Below are 21934 nucleotides of genomic sequence, written 5' to 3'. Positions count from 1 at the left end.
GCGCCTTGGCTTTCATGCTCATTGATGGCAAAATCACCGAGGTCCTTATCTGTTGGAATGAATGAACACCGTCCTGACGTACTTCCATCTCTTGGGGACACAGCTGGAACACCTTGGTTACTCTACTGTTGACTCCGTAAATGCATCTCTCAGTCAGACCGCTATCTCATATGCGGATCTGTCCCGCAAATAATGTCACAACTTCGGCTTCAGTGCCCATGGGGATTCTAGAGCACGTCAGAATTAAGCGCTCACCGTCAAAAATGTGACCGCTTTCCACAAACCAGCGCGAATTTCATCGCAAGCCAGGAACAGCAATACATTTTCAAAGCGACCAGTTATATGCATGGACACATCCACAGACCACGTACGGACCTTTGCAAATACATCATCTTGCCCAGTGTAGCAATATATTTATGATGACGATGATCACGTCCACGTTCACACCCCTTTTCAACGGGCTGTCACGTTGTTGTGAGCCGCCAGACATCACAGTGCCCCCTTACGCTGAGTTTGCTCGCGAATAGAGGGCAGCGCGAGATGAGCGAAGAGGACAGCAGTTCCTAGAATTTTCCTTCCCTCGGTGTGTTGTCGCACTCGGCACATCACTCACGTGACCTTTTCTCCCGTGCTCCGGTCCGTCGTGTGGACACTGACGTTCTAGAAGACCGTGGTTACCGCTCCAAACAGTGCACATCTCGGAGATACGGTCACGTGGTGGGTACACCAATAATGGAAAGGCTTCATCGCTCTTAGGCGTTTTTCAATGCCAAATTAAAATTATATATTTTTGTTTCCTCCGATATGGCACTGCTCCACTCTTACATCATGGTACTTTTTTTTTTCGAATATAATCTCATGACACGTGTTTCAGTCAGTAATTAATATACCGTCTCTTTAATGAGCACAGACCTCGATGTTTCATAAATGCTGCACTTACCTCCCAGTATCCAGCGACCTAGTACCAAGCACCCATTGCCAGTAACCCTGCGTTATTCCCAACACTGCTTCGTTATCAGATATGGCAGCTGAAGACTGAGTTCCAGTTCCTCTGGGAATGGGTATTCTAGCCAATATCGACGAGCAGTGCCAGAAAGGAGACAAATGCAAAACAAACCTGTTCATTTTGGCGAAAATGGTGGAGCGAGAGCTGACACGCTGCATGAGACACATTCACTCAAGGCGCAACGCTGACACAGTGCAAATGGTGAGAATTTTGTAGCCCTCCAATCTCCGAGATTAGACATGAAGGCATGCTGATGTCCTGCTGCATCCCAGTCTCCATGGGTCACACATGAAGTATTGCTGATGTCCTGCTCCATAAGATCGGTGGTCATGTCTTCATGCAGATGATGTTAAACTAGTCGCGAAACCTATGCCGGGTTTTCTATCAGTGACCTCACCACATTGCATACCTTGAGAGCCATCCCTAAGCTCATACCCATGACATTTGTTAGGTAGTCCTCAGTAAACATAAACAAACCTTCCCTGTCAGTTAGCTGTGCAGTGAATTCTTCGACGCATCCTGTGCAGCTTGGAATTTCCGCGATGTAGGGAATAGCCTCCGGAACCGTCCAGCCACGAGGGCTTTCAGACCAGCAACGCCAGATGCTCCAGCAGGTTTTCCACTTTCTCTTCGTCAACCATGTTCCACTGAGGATCATAGTCAGCAGTCGTGTTGTCCGGGATCCAGGCAGCAGGCGGGGTAGGGGTCCTGAAGCCAGTGTACTCCTGCGTAGAGTAAATATGCCGACTCTAGATCGAGAGCTCCACATTCTTGGAACTGCTGTCGCAGCCTTTATGGCAACACATCTTAGCCAAATTATAGTGGCAATGTATTCTAGACACAATGAACAAATATTACTATGCAGACCAAATACAGCGCGTACTCAGTAGTGTTCTCCAAATTATAGTACCAGTATAATGTAAGCACTTTGAACAAATTTTACTGCACACAAAATGCTGAGCGTACTCAGCAGCGTCCTGCCCCACCGCGGTGGCTCAGTGGTTACGGCGCTCAGCTGCTGGCCCGAATGACGCGGGTTCGATCCCGGCCCCGGCGGCTGAATTTCGATGGAGGCGAAATTCTAGAGGCCTGTGTGCTGTGCGATGTCAGTGCACGCTAAAGAACCCCAGGTGGTCGCAATTTCCGGAGCCCTTCACTACGGCATCCCCCATAGCCTGAGTCGCTTTGGGACGTTGAACCCCATAAAACCAAATCATAAACCAATCAGCAGCGTCCTGCTCCGTTGATGTGATCACGTTATCTAACTATTTCCGTGATAGCAGGACTGCGACGCTTTTAAGTCCTCAAATAGGTAAAAAATATTCTCCTTAATAATACTTAACTGGGAACGCGGGCAGAAAATTTTTTACTGGGGAGGAGCGGAGAATTAATTTTTACGTAGGCATGGTGCCTGCGTGACTGTTTTTGCCGCTGCCCGTCGCGTACCCTTGACGCCGTCACTGATTTTCAACGCTTGTTGAGCCTCGTTTTGAGCAAGCATTGCAGGAGTTAACTAACACGACTTCCCCTCAGCGCTTTGCCACCCTTCTTCCTGGAGCACAGCCAGTAAGTTTTTCTAGGGCTATTTGTTGTTTTTTTTTTCAATACATAATGACATGACCATCGACCCGCAAGCGCTAGATTGATTTGTGATTTTGTGACTTGTGATTTTTTTTTCCTTTCAAGAACGCTTGCAACATCGAATGGCGATTCATTCCCGCCACCTGCATAGAGGCGATTACAAACCCCGCCAGCCCAGGAGAAATAAGCCGGGTGCCGCTTCCAAACCTGTCTTCCAGCTTAAAATAAATATAATTTGCACATGGCATGCTTACACGGAGAAAAATTTGGGATTTACCTTTCTCAGCTCGAGCAGAATACGCCAACGCTTTTTCGAGGTGGTGATCCTGCTAAAAACAATCGCCGCGAGAGGCGTCAATCGTCGAAAGCACGTTGTGGGCATTTAAAGCACTGCATCCAACGCAAAACTGTCGCAAAAGTAGGCCCTCACAGCATAGATGTATATTTAGCCGGGGTATGTTGCGTATTTAGCGAATGGAACATATGTGATCGTGCACGGTGGCCAAAGAGTTGCGAAGTCATCTGACCAATGGTCGTCCTATTTAGTTTCATTAGCTTGGTATGCAAACCATTTCCTATCAAGGAAGTAGGCTGCTAGCCAAGTGTGATGGACATTGAGAGGATTCCGAGACGTGTCCAATGATAAATGATCGGCCACTGCAGTGTCCCCTGCGGGAGAGGAATCAACGCTGGTTCACGGGGCTTTCGCTTGTGCCCCACTAATGGATGAAATAGCATGCACTTCTTTCCATTTGTTCTTCCGAAGCGTACAACTAGTCGAATATTCTTGAGAAATTGGAAGGCCCAGCATCAGGTTTGAAGTGCTCTCGTTTCAATGATGTTTTCCGAGGGTCCTCAACAGTGTGAGACTTGACCTGCAGCCGACGTTGACGAAATGGTCCGAGCAAAGAAAGTCGTTTTCGGAAAGTGTCTTATGTCGATCGAGATAGCTGTGCCGCACTGACCCATGCCCTCTAGAGATTGCTATCCTTTCGAAAGGGTATCACAGCTCGTCAGCGCCACACACGATGTGTTACACGGTGGAGGCACACTCTAATTAACTTTTGCAACAATTTTTATCCGAGCAAATACCCCCTGCGTCCTGTTTCGCCGGTCACAAAACTACATATTGCAATGCAGCAGATTGAAGTGGCCAGCTACCATATAGTACACCAGGTGACTGTGCTATCCGTGCTTCCGCTACTTGAAGGACGCATCGATGCAGCTGCAGCAGGGGCGCGCCGTAGGTGACACCGGGCTAACCGCGTGCTGTGAAAAAGTGTGACGTCATGGCTGCCAAGAGGCTGCTGTGTCAAGCCCCCCTAATGAACTTGCGCAGGTCACGACTGTACGCAAAAGCGGCGTTGGATGACTGAAGGTGCTGGACGCGTTCTCCAAGCGCGGCTTCGGACGGCACAGAGCTCACCGTCGCCGAGGACAGGCACACGGTGAGCAGCTCACTCATTTCAGCCCGCGCGAGAATGCCGCACCCACAGCTATACGGTCTGTAGACGAAGCACGAGCACGTACAGTCGGACGAGTAAAAGCAGGACAGCGTAGAGTGAAATTTTAGTGCGAAACACCGACTAAAAAATTTGGCTGTGGCTTAGCTAAGGTTAAGCCTGGATATCTCAAAGCGAAAAGCTCTCGCTGCTTTTCAGCCAACTCCCAAGCTACCACTTCTGGATCGGTGTTGATGATGATGACGATGTCCTCAGGCTTAATGGCACATACCCATGGCGGGGAATTGGCCAGGGTGTTTCTGCGCCGTCCGACTGTTGCTTTTTCTTCTCCTTCTATGGCGAGTGTCTGCGCCTGTTCTATGGGGAAGCGCGCCTTATGTACCCCTCCTTACAAATGCGCACTGCGCACGGATGTGGCGAAAGGTCAAACGCTAAACAGAGCGTATTTCTCTTTGACCAAAAATGCCCTACATGAGGCACACACCCTGCCCATGGTTTCACTCAACTTTGTACCAAAATCTATGTCCAACCATAATTGACCAAGCCAAACACGATGGCGACCTCCAAATTTGAATTGAGGCATTTCCAAAATATGACCCGGGCCACACCCGAAATTTGACCTTAGCCTATTGGGACCAAAGAATACTTGGTATAGGCAAAACCTAGAGCTTTCGCACTAGTAGGTTTAACCAAGTTAAAACCCTGACATCTTTTCTTGGATGCGTTTAGTATGCGCTCCCCGTACTGTCACACTTGTGTTGTAACCATATGTTTATGAACTTTCACAAGGCAACCATTTTTGGTGTATTAATGATGGACCAATCAAGCTCTTCAGTGTGATTTTTGCAATGGAATGACTAATTTTCACAAAACTACCTGGGGCAGAGAGACGACGACAGAACGAGCGTTTTCTCTCAAGTGCTACTTATAGTATACAAGCCACGAAGCTATCCAAACTTGCATTACTGGAAAGACGCGCCGACGCAGCTGCAGTAGGGGCTCGCCGTTGCTCGCACCGCGCTAACCATGTGCTCTGGAAAAGTGTGACATCAGGGCTGCTGTTTGAAGCCCCCGTAACGAATTTGCGCAGGACACGACTGTTTACGAGCGCGGCGTTGGATGCCTGGAGGTGCTGGACGTGTTCTCCACGTAGCTCCAAGTGCAGCTTCGGATGGCAGAGCTCACCGAAGACAAGCACACGGTGAGCACATCATTCATTTCAGGCCGCGCAAGAATGCAGCACAGTTTACTGAATGGTCTGTAGACGAAGCACAAACTCTGACAGTGGGGCTAGTAGCAACAGGACTGCGGAAAGCGCAGTTTTTTTTATGTCTATAGTATGTGCTCCTCATGCATACAGTGACAGCGGTGTTGCAGCCGTGATATTTATGAAGTATCACAAGGAAACCTGTTTTTGGTATACTGAGAGAGCAATCATGCTTGTGTGTGATTCTTGAACTGAAGCGATAACCTTGACAGGAAGGCCTGAAGCAGAGAGACGACAAATAGAACGAGCGATTACTTTCAACCGTTTTATTTTTTTGGCGGGAAAAGCTTTTCTAGGAATGGCGGAGGGTGGGCACACACAGTTATGCCTGTGCTGTCTTGGTGAGCTTGACGGATAGGCTGCTCACATAGTCATCCGTCAGTGCATGTCAGTAGGACACGCACGAAGGTATACGTCGTCCAGAAAGCGTAACCCCCCCCAAGAGGCCATTCACAACCAACAGGCTCATCTCCACCGTCACGTACACCATATACCACTCACCAAGGAGTCGAACAATACATTCAGACAGAAGAATTCCACACCAAACGCAGTTACGCAGGAACAAGCAACCTGTACATTAAAGGGGTCATTTATGATCTCCCAACAAATCGTGGCGTTCTAGCCACGACCGTTGTTATGCATACTTAAAAAAAGAAGCAGGGCTCTACGTGGGCATTTTAGCTAAAAATTGCAATTTGAAGTTGACTCTAAGCCCCTCCCCCGACAGCGCCGCCGTCTGGTGGAAAACCGATGCAAAATCACCTTGACACATTACAGTTAAGCCGCCGAGATCGGCAGTAGACAGAAAAGGGAAGGACACGGACCTCTGTTGCCTTTGTCCCCCTGCCGTCACTCCCCCCCCCCCCCCCCCTTTACCCTCAGCACTCCTATCCCGAACAGCGAGCCACCCACTCCCCTACGCTCGTTACGAGGAGTGCGCAGTTCACTCGTTCAGTTGAGAGAAAGCACGTGAGCGTTGGTTCACGGCGTCATGAATCGCGAGCGCGTTAGTCTTACCTGACTACCACACGGTACAGCACAAGTTTTAAAAATTCAATTACAAATTACTCGTTGCACCAAATGACCTCATTCCCAGTTGTTCCGAGAGTCATAGCGAACAAAATGAGTCTGAAAAACGCAGTCATAACCCATTTAAATGTTATTCGGTGACAGCACCCACACATCACACAGCCATCCTCACTCCTTAAACCTTACCAGTTATCAACAGTACACCGACACAAACCTAAACACACCCGCAAGAATCGGCACGTGTTACATGCGGGCCCTCGGTGACCTTGCTTACATATGCAAGCCCGAGCGTCTTGGTTAAGCCACAGGGTGTCTTAGCAGATTATCTCGGCAGCAACCTCCCCATCTTTATCACTACCCATACATTCAAAACCAAAATATTTCTTCCCCACTCTTCTCTTCCGTGATATGTCAGTGCACATTAAAGAACCCCAGGTGGTCGAAATTTCCGGAGCCCTTCACTACGGCGTCCCTCATAGCCTGAGTCGCTTTGGCACATTAAACTCCAATAACCCAAAGCACTCAACTCCTCTGAGAGCGAGACAAACTTGGCTCTCATCTTGCGCCAGAACCAGCTCCCTGGGCGAGTAGGATTGAGCAAGCTTTACACACCCCCAGCAAACGAGTCAAGAAGATTATTCAATTTGATCTACAAAAGACACAAAGTGAACAAGGAAGGGGAAGGGGGCTTCTGTTCACCTGGGCCATACGAAGTCTTCTTGCCGAAACGCTGGCAAGCACCCTGAGGCTTTCCTCTTCCTTGTTCTCTTTGTGATTGCGAGAACCGTCTCGCTACCTTGATCTACAAAAAGGGCACTGACATCAACCGAACTCTACAAGACATATGCACTGCGAAAACAATTCTATCGATTGGGACGGAATCACTTGTCCTGGGCCCCCTCGGCCTAATCCGAACCTCGACAAGGACAACACCCTTGATGAAGTCGAACGATCACTGATTACCATACGCTGCCCAACAGCCCCCGGACCAGACCACATGACACACAAGGTCCTCCGCAACCTTGACGACACCTCACTTTAGGAACTGATGGAGCGCTGCCCTCCACCTGGAAACATGCACGCATCACTTTTATTCCCAAACCCAGCAAGGCAGTCATCCTCCGAAACCTTTGCCCTGTCTCCCTCATCAGTTGCGTGAAAAAACTGTTTGAACATGTTTTCCAGCCAGCACTATACCATCCGTCCCCATCCAGGTCAGGTATGTTGGTGAGTTGTTTAGCCAGGAACTGCACCTTGTGGAGTGTTAATAAAGGTGACACTCCACAAGGTACAGTTCTCTGCTCCCTCCTACTGAAAATAGCGTTAGCCCACTATCATACCTGACCTCCGCGCGGCACATACACCTACGACACCACTTCATGGACGACAAAAGGCTCCATAGGAGAGGCATAAAATACTTTACAATATACAATTGATATTATCACTTCGAAACTGACCTTTATGGGCCTTAAGTGTTTTCCATTCAAATGATCACTCCACGTGATCAGACAACTTCCTCGGGTTCTACGCATACACTGCGACACACCCCTGGCCAACAGACTCGGAATCCTTGGCCTCTATATATACAAGACACTTTGGGTGCCACCCTCATATGGAACTCCTAGACAAGGAAACCGAAATTAACGGCAGGCTTAATTCGCAGATTTGCTATATGCAATCACGGCCTGTCGAAGAGGGGAACCCTTAACATGACAGACGTCCGAATCACCAGCCGATTGAGTTATCACCTTTCCTACCACTTTCTCATCAAAACACAACAAGATAAAGCTGATGTCCTTATCATAAATGCGACCGCCTGAGCACTCCGCCTGCAACTGTCAGTTTGGTACGTTCCTTATTAGATTATGGGTTCACTGTACGGTTAGGCAGGTCTGTCATGCCGTAAAAATTGGATCGAGTACAAAACTGAGGCCTAGCGCTCTCATGTGGCGCATACAGAACAACTCCCATAGTCAACCTCTGTGCAGAAATAAATGAAACCTCCCTTGAATACAGAAGAATCGCTACCAAAACATATATACTATCCAGTTGTGGCGAAATGTCGTTGTTGAATATTATTTACCCACAAACCGCAAGCTACCTGGCCACTGGTATTGCGATTCGAAGAGATATGCCAGAATCTCAATATACAGGACACATTACCTGACAAATAGATTCACAACAGCGCTACGGAACGAGGACAGAAGGAACACGAAAAACACAGGACGGGCGCTGTCCTGACATTTGTGCAGCTGCAGGAAAAATAGTAAACGAGAATCTCACGAACAGTATTATTTACACAGGCCCCCTAATGGTACTGACATCTCTTCACTCTAGAAGTGCAATCACTCCGTCACTGGGTGACACCATTCACAACATAGCAAAAGACAAAATTATGCTGGGTCCCCAGTCATGTCAGAATGAAAGGCAACGACAGAGCAGATTTGTGCGCTGCTGAAGCTTGTGGGAAGACAAAATAAACAATGTATACCATTTAAGGATTGCACGAATTTAGTACAACGTAAATTAAGAAAAAAAAGGGCATTCGCCTTGGAAAAATGAAGTAAATAGCAAACTGCGCTTGGTAAAGATAGCTTTAGGGTGAATGGAAGTCATGTGTGCAGCAGGAACGTTTCAAGCAAGTGGTTCTCTGTCATCTCCGAATAGGCCACACACACCTTACGGACCAATTCCTGGTAACAAAACAAGACAACAAGGATAGCTGCTGAGGTGTCCAACCCCCTTTAAAGGTTTTAATATTAGCCATTTCTAGAAATTCTTTCCTATGTGATCACTAGGTCGCACTAACGTTTTAGGCCCCTTACACCACCGATGATTCTTCACTTTTCTATAAAATTCAGCGGAAAAATTTTCGTAACACCGTATGCTTGGCGCATGATGGCCTTAGTTGCCTGTGCGCCATAAAACACTACACACACACCAACCGCCCGATGCATCCCGAGGTCTGATGGCAACATCAGACAAACCGTTGCATCTCCCCCTCCGTCCCAAAGCAGAAGAAGCCCGAGCTTGTTCATCCTCAACACGTACAGCGCGCCAAAAAGCAGCGGAGCCCCCCCCCCCCCCCCCCCCCCCCGTTCGCCCCCTCCGCTTGCGGTTATTACAAAAGTGCTAAACAACCGCGCGAAGAACCCGAGGAGATTTTAACGCAAGAAACGTAAGCTGGGGTTACAAGCAAAAGTGCAGAAAAGAATCGCAACACTGGACATTAATGCAAAATGAGGCCCTAACCCGTTAACGATACACAACAGCGCGCATCTAAACACCAACCCAATCCCACGATCACCAAAAACATCTCACAGTGTTTGTGAACCAACACGCAGACCTCCCTAGGCAGCGACGACTACAACATTCAAACAACTTCCGCACTGAAGTCAATCTCTCCCTCTGTAAAAAGGACACTAAAAATCACAGACTGGGATAAATTCAGGAATCTCCGGAAGAAATCCACTACTGAGATAGAGAACCTTGCAAACTGGGTGAATGCACTCACATAGGACGTCGGAAGTGCCACATCCCGAGTAATCGGGAAACGAAAATCGTGGACCGCAGACTTGTCCACATGTGGGAAACACACTCCAGTATGCAAAAAAGATGGCTGAAAAACAAACACGGCCTCTTAAACTAAGGATAGCAGCCTTAGGAAAAAGATTGAAGCACACGCAGCTAGTACACCTAACCCGTCAACAGTGGGACCAGGTTTGCAACTGCATGGAAGCAAATCTGGATTTGCTTCCATGCGGTTGCAAATCTGGGACTGAAAAACACGTGGAAGCTTCTACGTTGCCTCTTAGAAGCATAAAACACTAAAGACTCCCAACAACGTAACGTAAATCGCAGCGCCAAGAAATTAAATGTGGAAGACAGCGCTTTGATCCAAAACTTAAAAGACGGGTATCTCACAACCACAGCTAGAAGCCTACCCCTCAAATACTCAAGCCCTCTGAACCCCGTGTTTGACGAAGACATATCGACAAGGGAAGTGAGAGTAGGTATGCACAAGCTGCGCACCATGTCGGCGCCGGGGCGGATAAAATCACCAACAAAACATTACTGAACCTGGACGAAAATTTGGTTCAAGCCGTAACCAAGCTTTTCGATGAACACTGGAGAGGGGCACCCCCTCCCGGAATGGACCTACGCTAAGGTCACCTTTATTCTAAAACCAGGTAAACCAGTTCAATTGGCAAGCCTCCGTTCCATGTCGGTCACCTCGTGCCTAGGAAAACTGTACGAACACGCTATCCTCGGCCGTTTCCAAACCCACATGCAAAAACACGGCCTCTTCCCCCATGCGAGGCTGGGATTTAGAAGCAAACTGTACACGACGCAGGACGTGATGCTTCAAATCTCAGAAGTAGGGGTGTGCGAATATCAAATTTTTCGAATACGAATCGAATACGAATAATCAAGGACAGACACATTTAACCACTACAAAACATTTATTTGAGCACCCAAGAACATCACAGTTCAACTATCAGTGATGAAATGAGCACGAAAGGTGCGTGTGGCTGCACAAAAAGTATCAGTCTCGAGCACTGTTCTTAGAAGAGTGAAAATATCAGAGAAGGTGGCTAGGACACAGCATTGATCAAGGCTAGCTTGCCATAAGCACAAAAGCGCGTTGCTGGGATGAACATAAAAGGTTGTCGGCTGCTCTACTTGGTCAGGCAGAAGTAGTTCCCTTCTAGCTGAAACAACTTCTCCAGCTACAGAAAATGCCCTCTCAATTGGCACTGAACTGGCTCGTATTGAGAGGTATTTCGTGCACTGCTCTGACTATACCAGCTTCGCAGGTATAGCCACAAAAAAGTTCACCAGTGCAGTCAGCTACTGCATGGCCCAACTGTAGTGCCTAGAACCCAACGTTACGCATTGCTCTGGGCGCCGCCATGTTGTCATGTCTCTGTCGATAGGACTTGCGGACTGAAATGAACGCCGGTGCTCGCAGTAGAATATTCGGCTAGATACGAATATTCGCGTCGTGTCGAATAATCGAAACAACACGAATATGTGGATTTCGAATCGAACACGATTAATAAAAAATAATATTTGAATTATATTCGAAAATTTCGAATATTCGCACACCCCTACTCAGAAGAAATTCTACACCTGAGACATGGCAGACGCACGAAACCAAACTAAACGCACTATCTTACTGAGGTGTAGGGGCTAGAACACACGCGTACCGCCTTTATGAGTAACAGGACGGCGGAGATATGGTTTGGGTCCACACAATCCCCCTCGTTAGCTCTAGAAAGCAGGGGCACATCTCAAGGCTGAGTTTTATCTCCACTACTCTTCGACACCACTCCCATACCCATGGGCCGAAAATTAGAGCGGATCCCACTCCTACGCAGACGACCACGGCAAAATGCCGGCGAAATGGAGGATAGCCTCCAAGCGGAAGCGGTACGGACTGCGTGGCCTGTATAGGCCTTGCACACTCGCTGACCGAATCCTGCTGCTCCACCCGACTGCGGGCCGTCACAAAAAGGGAAAACCCTCTATACAAGTGACGGTCGACGGCCTCCCAGTATCGGAGGTACAGAAACTCCGCATCTGGGAACGTTTGTCCAAACACACGGTCATGACACATCAAAGCATCAGGCTAATCAAAAAAATACCGAACAAGCATTCGTGATTAGCAGAATGGTATACTCACTGCCCTATATTCCACCTCACAAAGATAGAAGAGGAAAGAGTTGTGGGTTTCTAAGTGGACACAGGCCACCACCCACCGCGGGTTCGACCTTCGCGCGAGCCAAGGGCCCCGATCAGCCGTCACCACACACACACTGGGACACCGATGCGGCGCACTCAACCTCCGCTGGGAGGAGAGCGATTCGCCGCAAAGAAATAGGCCTCCAAGTTCACAAAGGAGATGTTTATTCACGTCTTCCTTCAGCAGGTACACAAACACTCAATAGTCACCCCGTCCCGGGGGCGCGCGAGGAGCAAGGCTCCGCTGCGCGCACGAAGCGACTCGAGTAATGCGCGCCGCTAGCACGCCGCTGCAGGAGAATGTCCCCGCGGCAGTGCTGTGATCTCCCTCTCGTGTCGACCGTTGGGCCGGTTGCGAGAGAGAGTGGGCAATCAACGCAAGGTACGCCTGTCTGAGGTCGCTGGACCCCGCTGGACAGGCTCGAGCCGCTGCAGGTCAGAGGACACGTGCGGGCGAGCTCGAGTAAGCACTGGTCCGAGCGGCAGAGGCCGGCAGGGACAAACAGTAACGTACGCACCTTTCGCTGTCTCGGAGGGATCTCTCTCTCGGCCCCGCTCGGACGGTCGCGCGGCGCGCGGCCGCCCAAAGCGGTTCCCGAATTCCCGCCAAAAGGCGCCAATGGCAAAGGCCCTTGGCGAGCCGGGGCGGAGCTGTGGCTAAATGACAGTGATTAGTCACCCAGCCGCCTCTCCACCGCCTGAGGCGGGAGCAAGGGAAAGAGGAGAAACAACGCGGGAGGCCGGCACAGCTGCGCAAAGGCGACGGCGGAAAGCCAGGATTCCCACGTCGTAAACGTGCTAATAAGACAGGGAGAGACGATCTCGCCTATGCTATTAACCGCATGTTTACAGGAGGTATTCCGGGGCCCGGAATGTGAACAGATGGGGATAAGATTTAGCGGAGAATACCTTAGTAATCTGCGATTCGCTGATGATATTGCCTTGCTAAGTCGATCAGGGTATGAACTGCAAAGTATGATCAATGAGTTATACTCAACCGTCTAGGAAGAAAATATGGCTGTTTAGGGCAGGTAGTGACAGCTGATCATGATCATGAGAGGGAACTAACTAGAAGAATAAAAATGAGGTGAAGCGCATATGGCAGTTTACCAATACCCCTCAAGAGAGAAGTCTACAACCAATGTATCTTACCGGTACTCACCTATGGGGCAGAAGCGTGGAGGGTAACAAAGAGGGTTCAGCTTAAAGACAACGCAGCGCGAGCTATGCAAAGAAAAATAATAGGCGTGACGTTAACAAATCGGAAGCGGGCGAGGGAACAAACGCGGGTTAATGACATTCTAGTCGAAATCAAGAGGCAGAAATGGGCATGTAATGCGAAGGCAAGATAACCGCTGGCCCTGATGGGTAACGGAGTGGATTCTAAGAGAAGGCAAGCTCAGCAGGGGGTTGCAGAAAGTTAAGTGGGAGGATGAGATCAAGAAATGTGTAGTAATACGGTGGCCGCAGCTGGGAAAGGACAGGGTAAATTGGAGAGACATGGGAGCGGCCTTTGTCCTGCAGTGGGCGTAGTCAGGCTGATGCTGATGACAAATCGGGCCTAAATCCGCCTCAACGGACTTCAACCAACAGGCTCCTCCGCATGTGGGTCCGTAACACTCTACAAGAACTGTCTGAAGCCCGTTGTACTGCTGGCTATCCTCCACAAACACAGGCAGATACATCCCAAGCCCCCCCCCCCCCCCCCCCCCCTCTGGACAACACCCTCAGCAAATCACGGAAAACCTAATCGTCCACCCAACCAACAACCGGGAAAGAGCTGATTTCACTTCATTTTTTGCTTGAAAGTAAAGTTGTTACTAACACCATGCTACAAATGCTTTTCCCGCCTGAAGAATAAGTAATGGAAACCGAGTGCTCGTTCTGTCAAAGGTAACGTTTACATTTCGAAAATGCTATAGCAACTGGCCCGAATAATCGGGTGAGTGTAAGTGTCAGCTCCGAACTGAATTCTCGAAAACTGCACAAGTGTGCTTTCGGTGAAGAGTGAGTGTTATGAAAAGTACGAGAGACTGATGTTATATTCCGAGGGTTGCCTTGCGTGAGCAATTCGAAGTCGAAGGCAGGATGAACGTTATAATTGTAATAAAAAAAGAAAAAGAAATGAGCACAGTTTTTGCATTGACTGCTGCGCAGACATACAGGCCGGAATGTATTGCGAAACCTCCCCCGGTCTGGTTCCGGTCCTAGGCCCGAGCTAAATGATGCAAGTGCTCTCAGCAGGTGTGTGGACGACCGTACGCAGAAAATGTTTCAGAAGGCTAGGCCATTAGGGTGTGTCCCCGAAGACAGTAAGGATTTCTTAAAAATAAAAGTAATGAGATAGAACACTTTTTTTCGGCTTAGAATTGTCAGCTGAGTATTACATCAGAATACAGCTAACACATTCTAAATAGCAGGCTGATTAACAAATACGCATTAGCTGTCTTTTTAACTATTACTAGTAGGCTGCTTAGTTATTGAGACCCCTGTAGCCTATCGTAATTTCTACATCAGTTTTTATAATTTCGAAAATACGCTTACCCTCGACGGTGTGGGCCAACAAATCTTGGCTATTTCGACGAGTTACGTGGCTACATCGAGGCAAAATGCACGCTCTTTCAAGAAGCTTGGAGGCACAGCAAACTCCCTAGTGCATGTAAGACGTCGAAACACAACGTTTGTTGTGCCACAGCGCTGAGGGTAGCCGTTATTATTGTAAAAACTTTGGATGCTACTGTGGGCTGCAGGCCTCTTAAAGGTGCAGTGAAGCGAAATCTGAACTCGTCTTTTTGCCGCGGGAACTCAATCTACACGGTTCTCGCATTCTTAGAAACTGCGATTTATTGCCCTGTGTGGTCGATTTCCCTAATTAAATCAAATTAACGTCCGGCTCCCACCTTTTTTTTTTGTTTTGAATTCTCCCCGTACGGTGGGCGGAGTCGACCAACGCGTCACCCAGTGCCGTGGCGGCTTGCCGCTGTGCCATCGGCGGAGTAATACGTTTGCTTCGTCTCACAAGATGTTTGCAGCAGTACGGAAGGCAGAGCACTCTCGTCCAATCAGGGCTGCAGGAACACAAAAAATAGTCCCTCGAATATTTGAGCAGTGTAGGACTATTAATCAAACAATGAGCACAGCAATTGAAAGCATAATGTGGACTAAGCCGCCGCGGTGGCTCAGTGGCTATGGTGCTCGGCTGCTGGCCCGAAAGACGTGGGTTCGATCCCGGCCGCGGCGGCGGAATTTCTTTGGAGGAGAAATTCGAGGCCCGTGTACTGTGCTATGTCAGTGCACGTTAAAGAACCCCAGGTGGTCGAAATTTCCGGAGCCCTCCACTACGGCATCTCTCATAGCCTTAGTCACTTTGGGACGTTAAACCCCATAAACCAAACCAAACCATAATGTGGACTGGTAGATTTAGGTGGTATAGAGTGCTTCAATCACTGGCGAAATTAACAAAGCTCTGCGGAGGCTTGCTGCGAGGTAGTGATGCATCGCCATTTTCCAACATGGCGCCGGCCGAGTCGGTTGTGTCGTCAGTGGGCCCTACACCGACAGTGCGCTGTTTTTCTAAGCAGACCATCGCAGTTGGCTTCTTGAAGTGCTTCGTGTCGAGAACGGGGGCAGTTCAAGTACGAATGCGCTCACCAAGAGGAGGGTAAAACTCACTCAGGTGAGCGAGCGAACGCAGACGTTGAAGGCGGGCCGAATGTTGTCCCTGAAGAAGCCGGCTGCGTTACAGCGATGGACAACGCGCCTTATCATTCTGTGAAGCAGGATAAAGTACGGCGGATGAGTAGCCTCAAAAAAAGACATAGACCTGGAAAACGGGTCGCGTGGAGTAGCGACATGGTGAAGGCCGAGCTCATGAAGCTTGGCAAAAACGTGAACACAGGTGGGGACCGATACCGTGTGGACTGCAGCGCCGAAGCTGCTGGCCGTCTCGATGTGCGCCTGCCACCCTACCACTGCCAATCGAACCCGATAGAGTTCGTTTGGAGCGATGTCAAGGGCTTCGTCGCCAGTCAAAACAAGACGCTTAAGCTCTAAGACGTGGAGCCTCTGGTTTGGCAAGGCATCATGCAAGTGACTACTGAGAAATGGAAGAATTACGTGCAGCATGCTATTAGTGAGGAAGATGGGATGAGGAAACTGGACCATGTCATTGACGATGCTGTTGACCAAGGACCATCTGTTGTTGTCAACCTGGACGACGACACAAACCAGCAGAGTTGAGTGGAGTTGTGATGAGCCCCATTAATGTGCTAACGTACGCGCGAAAGTCGGAGTACCCTCGCAGCGTCTCTCATGAGATATTGCAGACACCGTAGCAGACGGCTCCGGATTAATTTTGACCGCTTGTGCGTTGACTTTAACGCAGCGCATGGGGTTTTGCATTTCGCCAACATCGACATTCGGCTGCCCCGGCCTGCATGTGACCCTTGCATTTGCTTAATAGTGTAGTGACCATGCTGGAATAAATAAATTCATTTAAACATAGCAGGAACATTGAAAATAACTGTGACGTGACAACAGAGGAAATGATACAAACAGGTGGCGACAGAAAAAAAAGAAAAAGTGGGGCCAGTGCGTCTGGAACGGGCGTCTGCCTGTACAAAAATAAACAGACATCAAGCGCCCCCTGCTAGATGTAGAAAGAAGCTAATTAGCAGTACGCGTTCTTTTATATGGAACGAGCCACCTGATGTCCAGCCAGGTGGATCGAGCAACAGGCGCGTAGGAACACACTAATGTAGTGCGCGCCATCCTGATTGGACGAGAGAGCTCTACCTTTCGTAGTGCTGCAAACATGTAGTGAGACGGAGTATAGTAGCAAATAGTCCGCGCGTATTTTGCGACTATATTATCTGCGAATGAAACTATTTATTCGCGGAAACCAAAAAGACAAAATAAAGCGAAAGCAAAGCTTCCACGGGACTGGCTGAAGGCACTAAACGCATTGGTCGACTACGCCCACCGTACGGGGGAGAAGTCGAAAAATAATGGCGGGAGCCGGACGTTAATTCGATTGAATTAGAGAAATCGGCCACACAAGGCAATAAGTCGCAGCTTCTAACAATGCTCGGAACGCGTTCAGATTTTTCTTCACTGCACCTGTAATAATCAAGGTTCGTAGCAGTAACAGATTAGAAGATAGCTATTGAATATTGGTTTATCGTCTTGCTAGATAGCACGTAGTAGCTGCATTCTGATGTACTACACCGCCGACAGTGCGAAAGAAGTGCTTTTTGAACACAGAAAGCCTATTTGAGAAGAAAAAAAGACGTGTAAAGTCTGAAGTTGAACACTCGCTATATACATCCTTCGCGGTCGCGTTTTGCTAGTTTCCCGGCAGCTGCGCACCACTGCCTGCAGGCTTCTCTAGAGCGAAGGAGTTGCTAAGGAGGTTAAAACATGCAGAAAGTGCAAAATCGAAGCGGCGGAATGTCGGCGCGAGAAAAACGGGTTTCCACGGGCCAAACCAAAGATACGGTGTACGCGAGACGACTGCGCTGCATGAGTAAATTCAGCGGGGAACTACTGATTGCGACCGCAGGACGTTGATTGGCACGGTGCTGGAGGTGCCGTGGAGGACAGCTGCGAGCGTACATCGACCGGACATCCGGAAACGCGACGTACGCGTCTGGTTTTTGTTCCTCGATAATTGTTTTAGCATCCTCTCATATCCTGATGTCCCGTAAAAAAAAAAAAAAGTCTGTCTAGTGTCTTTCTGATGTGTGCTCGCTGCGGTCTATTATGGTATTTGCAGCGGCATGCCTATTAGTATAACGATATAAAATGATCATCATAGAAGGAAATTGTTTACAGTGGCTGCGGTCCTCATCGACGCTCTCTGCACTTTCCCCATGTTTGTGACATGCAATATTGCTGTAGCACCGCGTGAACTGCACAATGTAGAACTACGTAGCGCATTCAAGACGGAGGGCAGTAATTAGAGAAGACTCGCTAAGTGTTAACGGTTCCACTTACCGGATTCTCGCAGACTTTTGTGGCAAGTGGCCATCAATTCAGCAGTTGCAACGGACTGTGATAATTGGAAGTGGTGAGCCATTCGCACAAGGAGAGTAAATTCCAATGATTGTCTGCAGCCTGCACCTTACGTTGCTCAGTTGTAGCAAGGCGATATGGACCAGCTGGCAAAGCAATAACTAGAGCTAGTGAATTTTACGTTGTGCAGTGCGCGCGCTAATACAGCAACAATACAAGACACGAAGATGTTGACAGTGCAGAGAGAGACAATGAGGAGTGCAGCCGCTGTATTGTGCGTACTTTCATGAATGTGCTAGATATTATGATACGAAAGGGCACGCTGCTGCAGGTGCCTGAAAGACCGCAGCAAGCACACATCACGCTGCGTACGCCCTTTTTCTCTTTTTTTTTATGGAACATCAGGATATGAGTGCATTAAAAAAAAACCGTACGTAGCGTTTTCGGATGCATTTCAGTATCAACATGCTGCTGCAGGTACCGTAGAAGTCCGCAATAGCAACCAAACACCGGCCAGACATCCGAAAGGCATCACGTACCCTTCTTTTTTTGTTTGCTGGACGTTTTGTTTTTCATGAACGTTCATGGAACAAAACGTCCAGTAAAAAAAAAAGAGCGTGTGTACGTGGTGTCTCTCGAACGTCTCGTCAGTGTGTGGTTGCTGCGGACTTATGCGGTGCCTGCAGCAGCGGGCGCACTCCTCCCTCGAACTCGGAACGATGGGAAAGAAAAAAAGAAACTTCTTCCCCCGGGGAAACCTCCGCAGGAGCAACGGGCATCCGCCCTCTGGATACCCGGGGGACAGCGAGAAGAAGAGCTGTGCGAAAAAGCACAGATCCTCCCCTTGTCCTCCACACACGGCGGCCGAGCTGTGACGCTGGTGGGATCACCAGCCGCAGTTTTTTCGACAGCGATCCGCTGTGCCTGCGCTGGGAATCGAACCAATGTCGGTGGGGATATTCGCCCAAGCATTGCCAACTGGCGCGCTAACCACTCGGCTACCGTGCGGCTCTGTTTCTTGTCGGCGTCCGCGAGTGCTGATAGAAGGGAATCGAAGAAGACCGAAAGCGAGCATGCGCAAGGGATGCGGTTATCTCGCCATCGGGAGTGGAGCGGCCGCACTAGGGCGGAAGTGCGATAGCGCGTGGGGCACCAGCCCCGTCATGGTGGTTCGTCCGTGCAGATAAAAGAAAGGTCGGAATGCCAAAGCCGCAACTTGAAACACGATCGGTGCGATTGTTCGGCGGTGAAAAAGGTAGCCGCGCGGCGAGGCAAGATGGCCGGGAACCTTTTGAACGGGAATGGCTTTGTTGGAGGTGTAGAAGCGCAAGCCAAAAACTTGTGGGATGCTTTAGCGTACGTATACAGTAGCACGCAAAAGCGTTGGAGGGTTGTTACATTTGGGATTCCTGGTGCCCCGTATCGGTGAGATTGACAGGTCGGGAAGGGACCTGTCGGTAATGGGGCGCGCAAAGGAGCGTTGTTTCTGTGAGCGAAACGTATGTATCCTCCTGGTAATTAATGATTCGTGAATGGCAGACATTTTCTGGCATGTGCGTGGCCTACCGCACAGAGATGCTGCCATACTAATAATGGCAGTGTCACGTGCATTGAATGAGGAATGCGTCATCGGAGTTGTAACGACCATATGTAATCTCCACCCTCGCAGGCAGTGGCACGGATGGGAGGAGCGGAGATTTCAGTCCCAGGCCGAGGACAAGGAGATGCGTGGACATTGGTCGTGGTGGGGCCACTACCCAGCGTGGAGTGCTCTTTCACACCTGCACGAAGGGACAGCAGGATATAAGTTACTGCAAGAAACACAAGGTTGCAACGGCAGTGCCATCGCGAGAGACCACTTCAAATTCGCAGGAGTTCGTAGGATTTCAGGTGCTAGACAGAGTGTGATGCGTGTCATTTATTCATTATACACTGTTCACTTTCATTTGAGACACTAGACTGTGTAACTGGTCTCTTTCGTTCAGTATACACTGTTCATTTTCCATTTCAGGTACTAGACAGTGTAATGGATATCATGTATTCGGTATACACTCTTTATTTTCCATTTCATACACTAGACAGTGTAACTGGTCTCTTTCGTTCAGTATGCATTGTTCATTTTCCATTTCAGGTACTGACAGTGTAATGGATATCATGTATTCGGTATACACTCTTTGTTTTCCATTTCAGACACTAGACTGTGTAACTGGTCTCTTTCGTTCAGTATGCACTGTTGATTTTCCATTTCAGACACTAGACTGTGTAAGTGGTCTCTTTCGTTCAGTATGCACTGTTCATTTTCCTTTTCAGACACTAGACAGTGTAATGGATATAATGCCTGCGGTATACACTCTTTATTTTCCATTTCAGATACTAGACTGTGTAACTGGTCTCGTTCGTTCAGTATACACTGTTCATTTTTCATTTCAGACACTAGACTGTGTAACTGGTCTCGTTCGTTCAGTATACACTGTTCATTTTTCATTTCAGACACTAGACTGTGTAACTGGTCTCGTTCGTTCAGTATACACTGTTCATTTTTCATTTCAGACACTAGGCTGTGTAACTGGTCTCGTTCGTTCAGTATACGCTTTTCATTTTTCATTCCAGACACTAGGCTGTGTAACTGGTCTCGTTCGTTCAGTGTACGCTGTTCATTTTCCATTTCAGACACTAGGCTGTGTAACTGGTCTCGTTCGTTCAGTGTACGCTGTTCATTTTCCATTTCAGACACTAGGCTGTGTAACTGGTCTCGTTCGTTCAGTGTACGCTGTTCATTTTCCATTTCAGACACTAGGCTGTGTAACTGGTCTCGTTCGTTCAGTGTACGCTGTTCATTTTCCATTTCAGACACTAGGCTGTGTAACTGGTCTCGTTCGTTCAGTGTACGCTGTTCATTTTCCATTTCAGACACTAGGCTGTGTAACTGGTCTCGTTCGTTCAGTGTACGCTGTTCATTTTTCATTTCAGACACTAGACTGTGTAACTGGTCTCGTTCGTTCAGTGTACACTGTTCATTTTTCATTTCAGACACTAGGCTGTGTAACTGGTCTCTTTCGTTCAGTATACACTGTTCATTTCTCATTTGAGGTACTAGACAGTTTGATGGGTTTCATGTATTCAGTATACACTCTTTATTTTCCATTTCAGACACTAGACTATGTAACTGGTGTCTTTCGTTCAGTATACACTGTTCATTTTTCATTTGAGGTACTAGACAGTTTGATGGGTTTCATGTATTCAGTATACACTCTTTATTTTTCATTTCAGACACTAGACTGTGTAACTGGTCTCGTTCGTTCAGTATACACTGTTCATTTTTCATTTCAGACACTAGGCTGTGTAACTGGTCTCTTTCGTTCAGTATACACTGTTCATTTTTCATTTCAGACACTAGGCTGTGTAACTGGTCTCTTTCGTTCAGTATACACTGTTCATTTTTCATTTGAGGTACTAGACAGTTTGATGGGTTTCATGTATTCAGTATACACTGTTCATTTTTCATTTGAGGTACTAGACAGTTTGATGGGTTTCATGTATTCAGTATACACTGTTCATTTTTCATTTGAGGTACTAGACAGTTTGATGGGTTTCATGTATTCAGTATACACTCTATATTTTCCATTTCAGACACTAGACTGTGTAACTGGTCTCGTTCGTTCAGTGTACACTGTTCATTTTTCATTTCAGACACTAGACTGTGTAACTGGTCTCGTTCGTTCAGTGTACACTGTTCATTTTTCATTTCAGACACTAGGCTGTGTAACTGGTCTCGTTCGTTCAGTGTACACTGTTCATTTTTCATTTCAGACACTAGGCTGTGTAACTGGT

General features: G+C 48.3%; 1 protein-coding gene and 1 long non-coding RNA gene across 2 annotated transcripts in view; one reads left to right on the top strand and one right to left on the bottom strand.

Annotated features, from left to right (window-relative positions):
- Positions 1–1335: 1335 nt before the first annotated feature.
- The window catches only part of LOC149331504 (uncharacterized), a 70866-nt gene continuing 50267 nt past the window's right edge, over positions 1336–21934 (bottom strand). The window contains exon 4 of the mRNA XM_089557351.1: positions 1336–1731. Coding sequence (XP_089413477.1) covers positions 1591–1731 — 141 coding nt within the window. The 3' untranslated portion in view covers positions 1336–1590. The remainder of the gene's footprint in view (positions 1732–21934) is intronic.
- LOC149331505 (uncharacterized) lies at positions 3988–19827 on the top strand. Its single transcript, XR_016285071.1, has 3 exons — positions 3988–4035; positions 5141–5251; positions 19773–19827. It is a non-coding gene; the product is annotated as an uncharacterized LOC149331505 (long non-coding RNA).

Source organism: Amblyomma mixtum, chromosome 8 (assembly GCF_055824585.1).
Source record: "Amblyomma mixtum isolate Tamu chromosome 8, ASM5582458v1, whole genome shotgun sequence".
Lineage (NCBI taxonomy): Eukaryota > Metazoa > Arthropoda > Arachnida > Ixodida > Ixodidae > Amblyomma > Amblyomma mixtum.
Note: the sequence above shows the minus strand (reverse complement) of the source record. Positions and strands in the feature narration are given on the sequence as shown.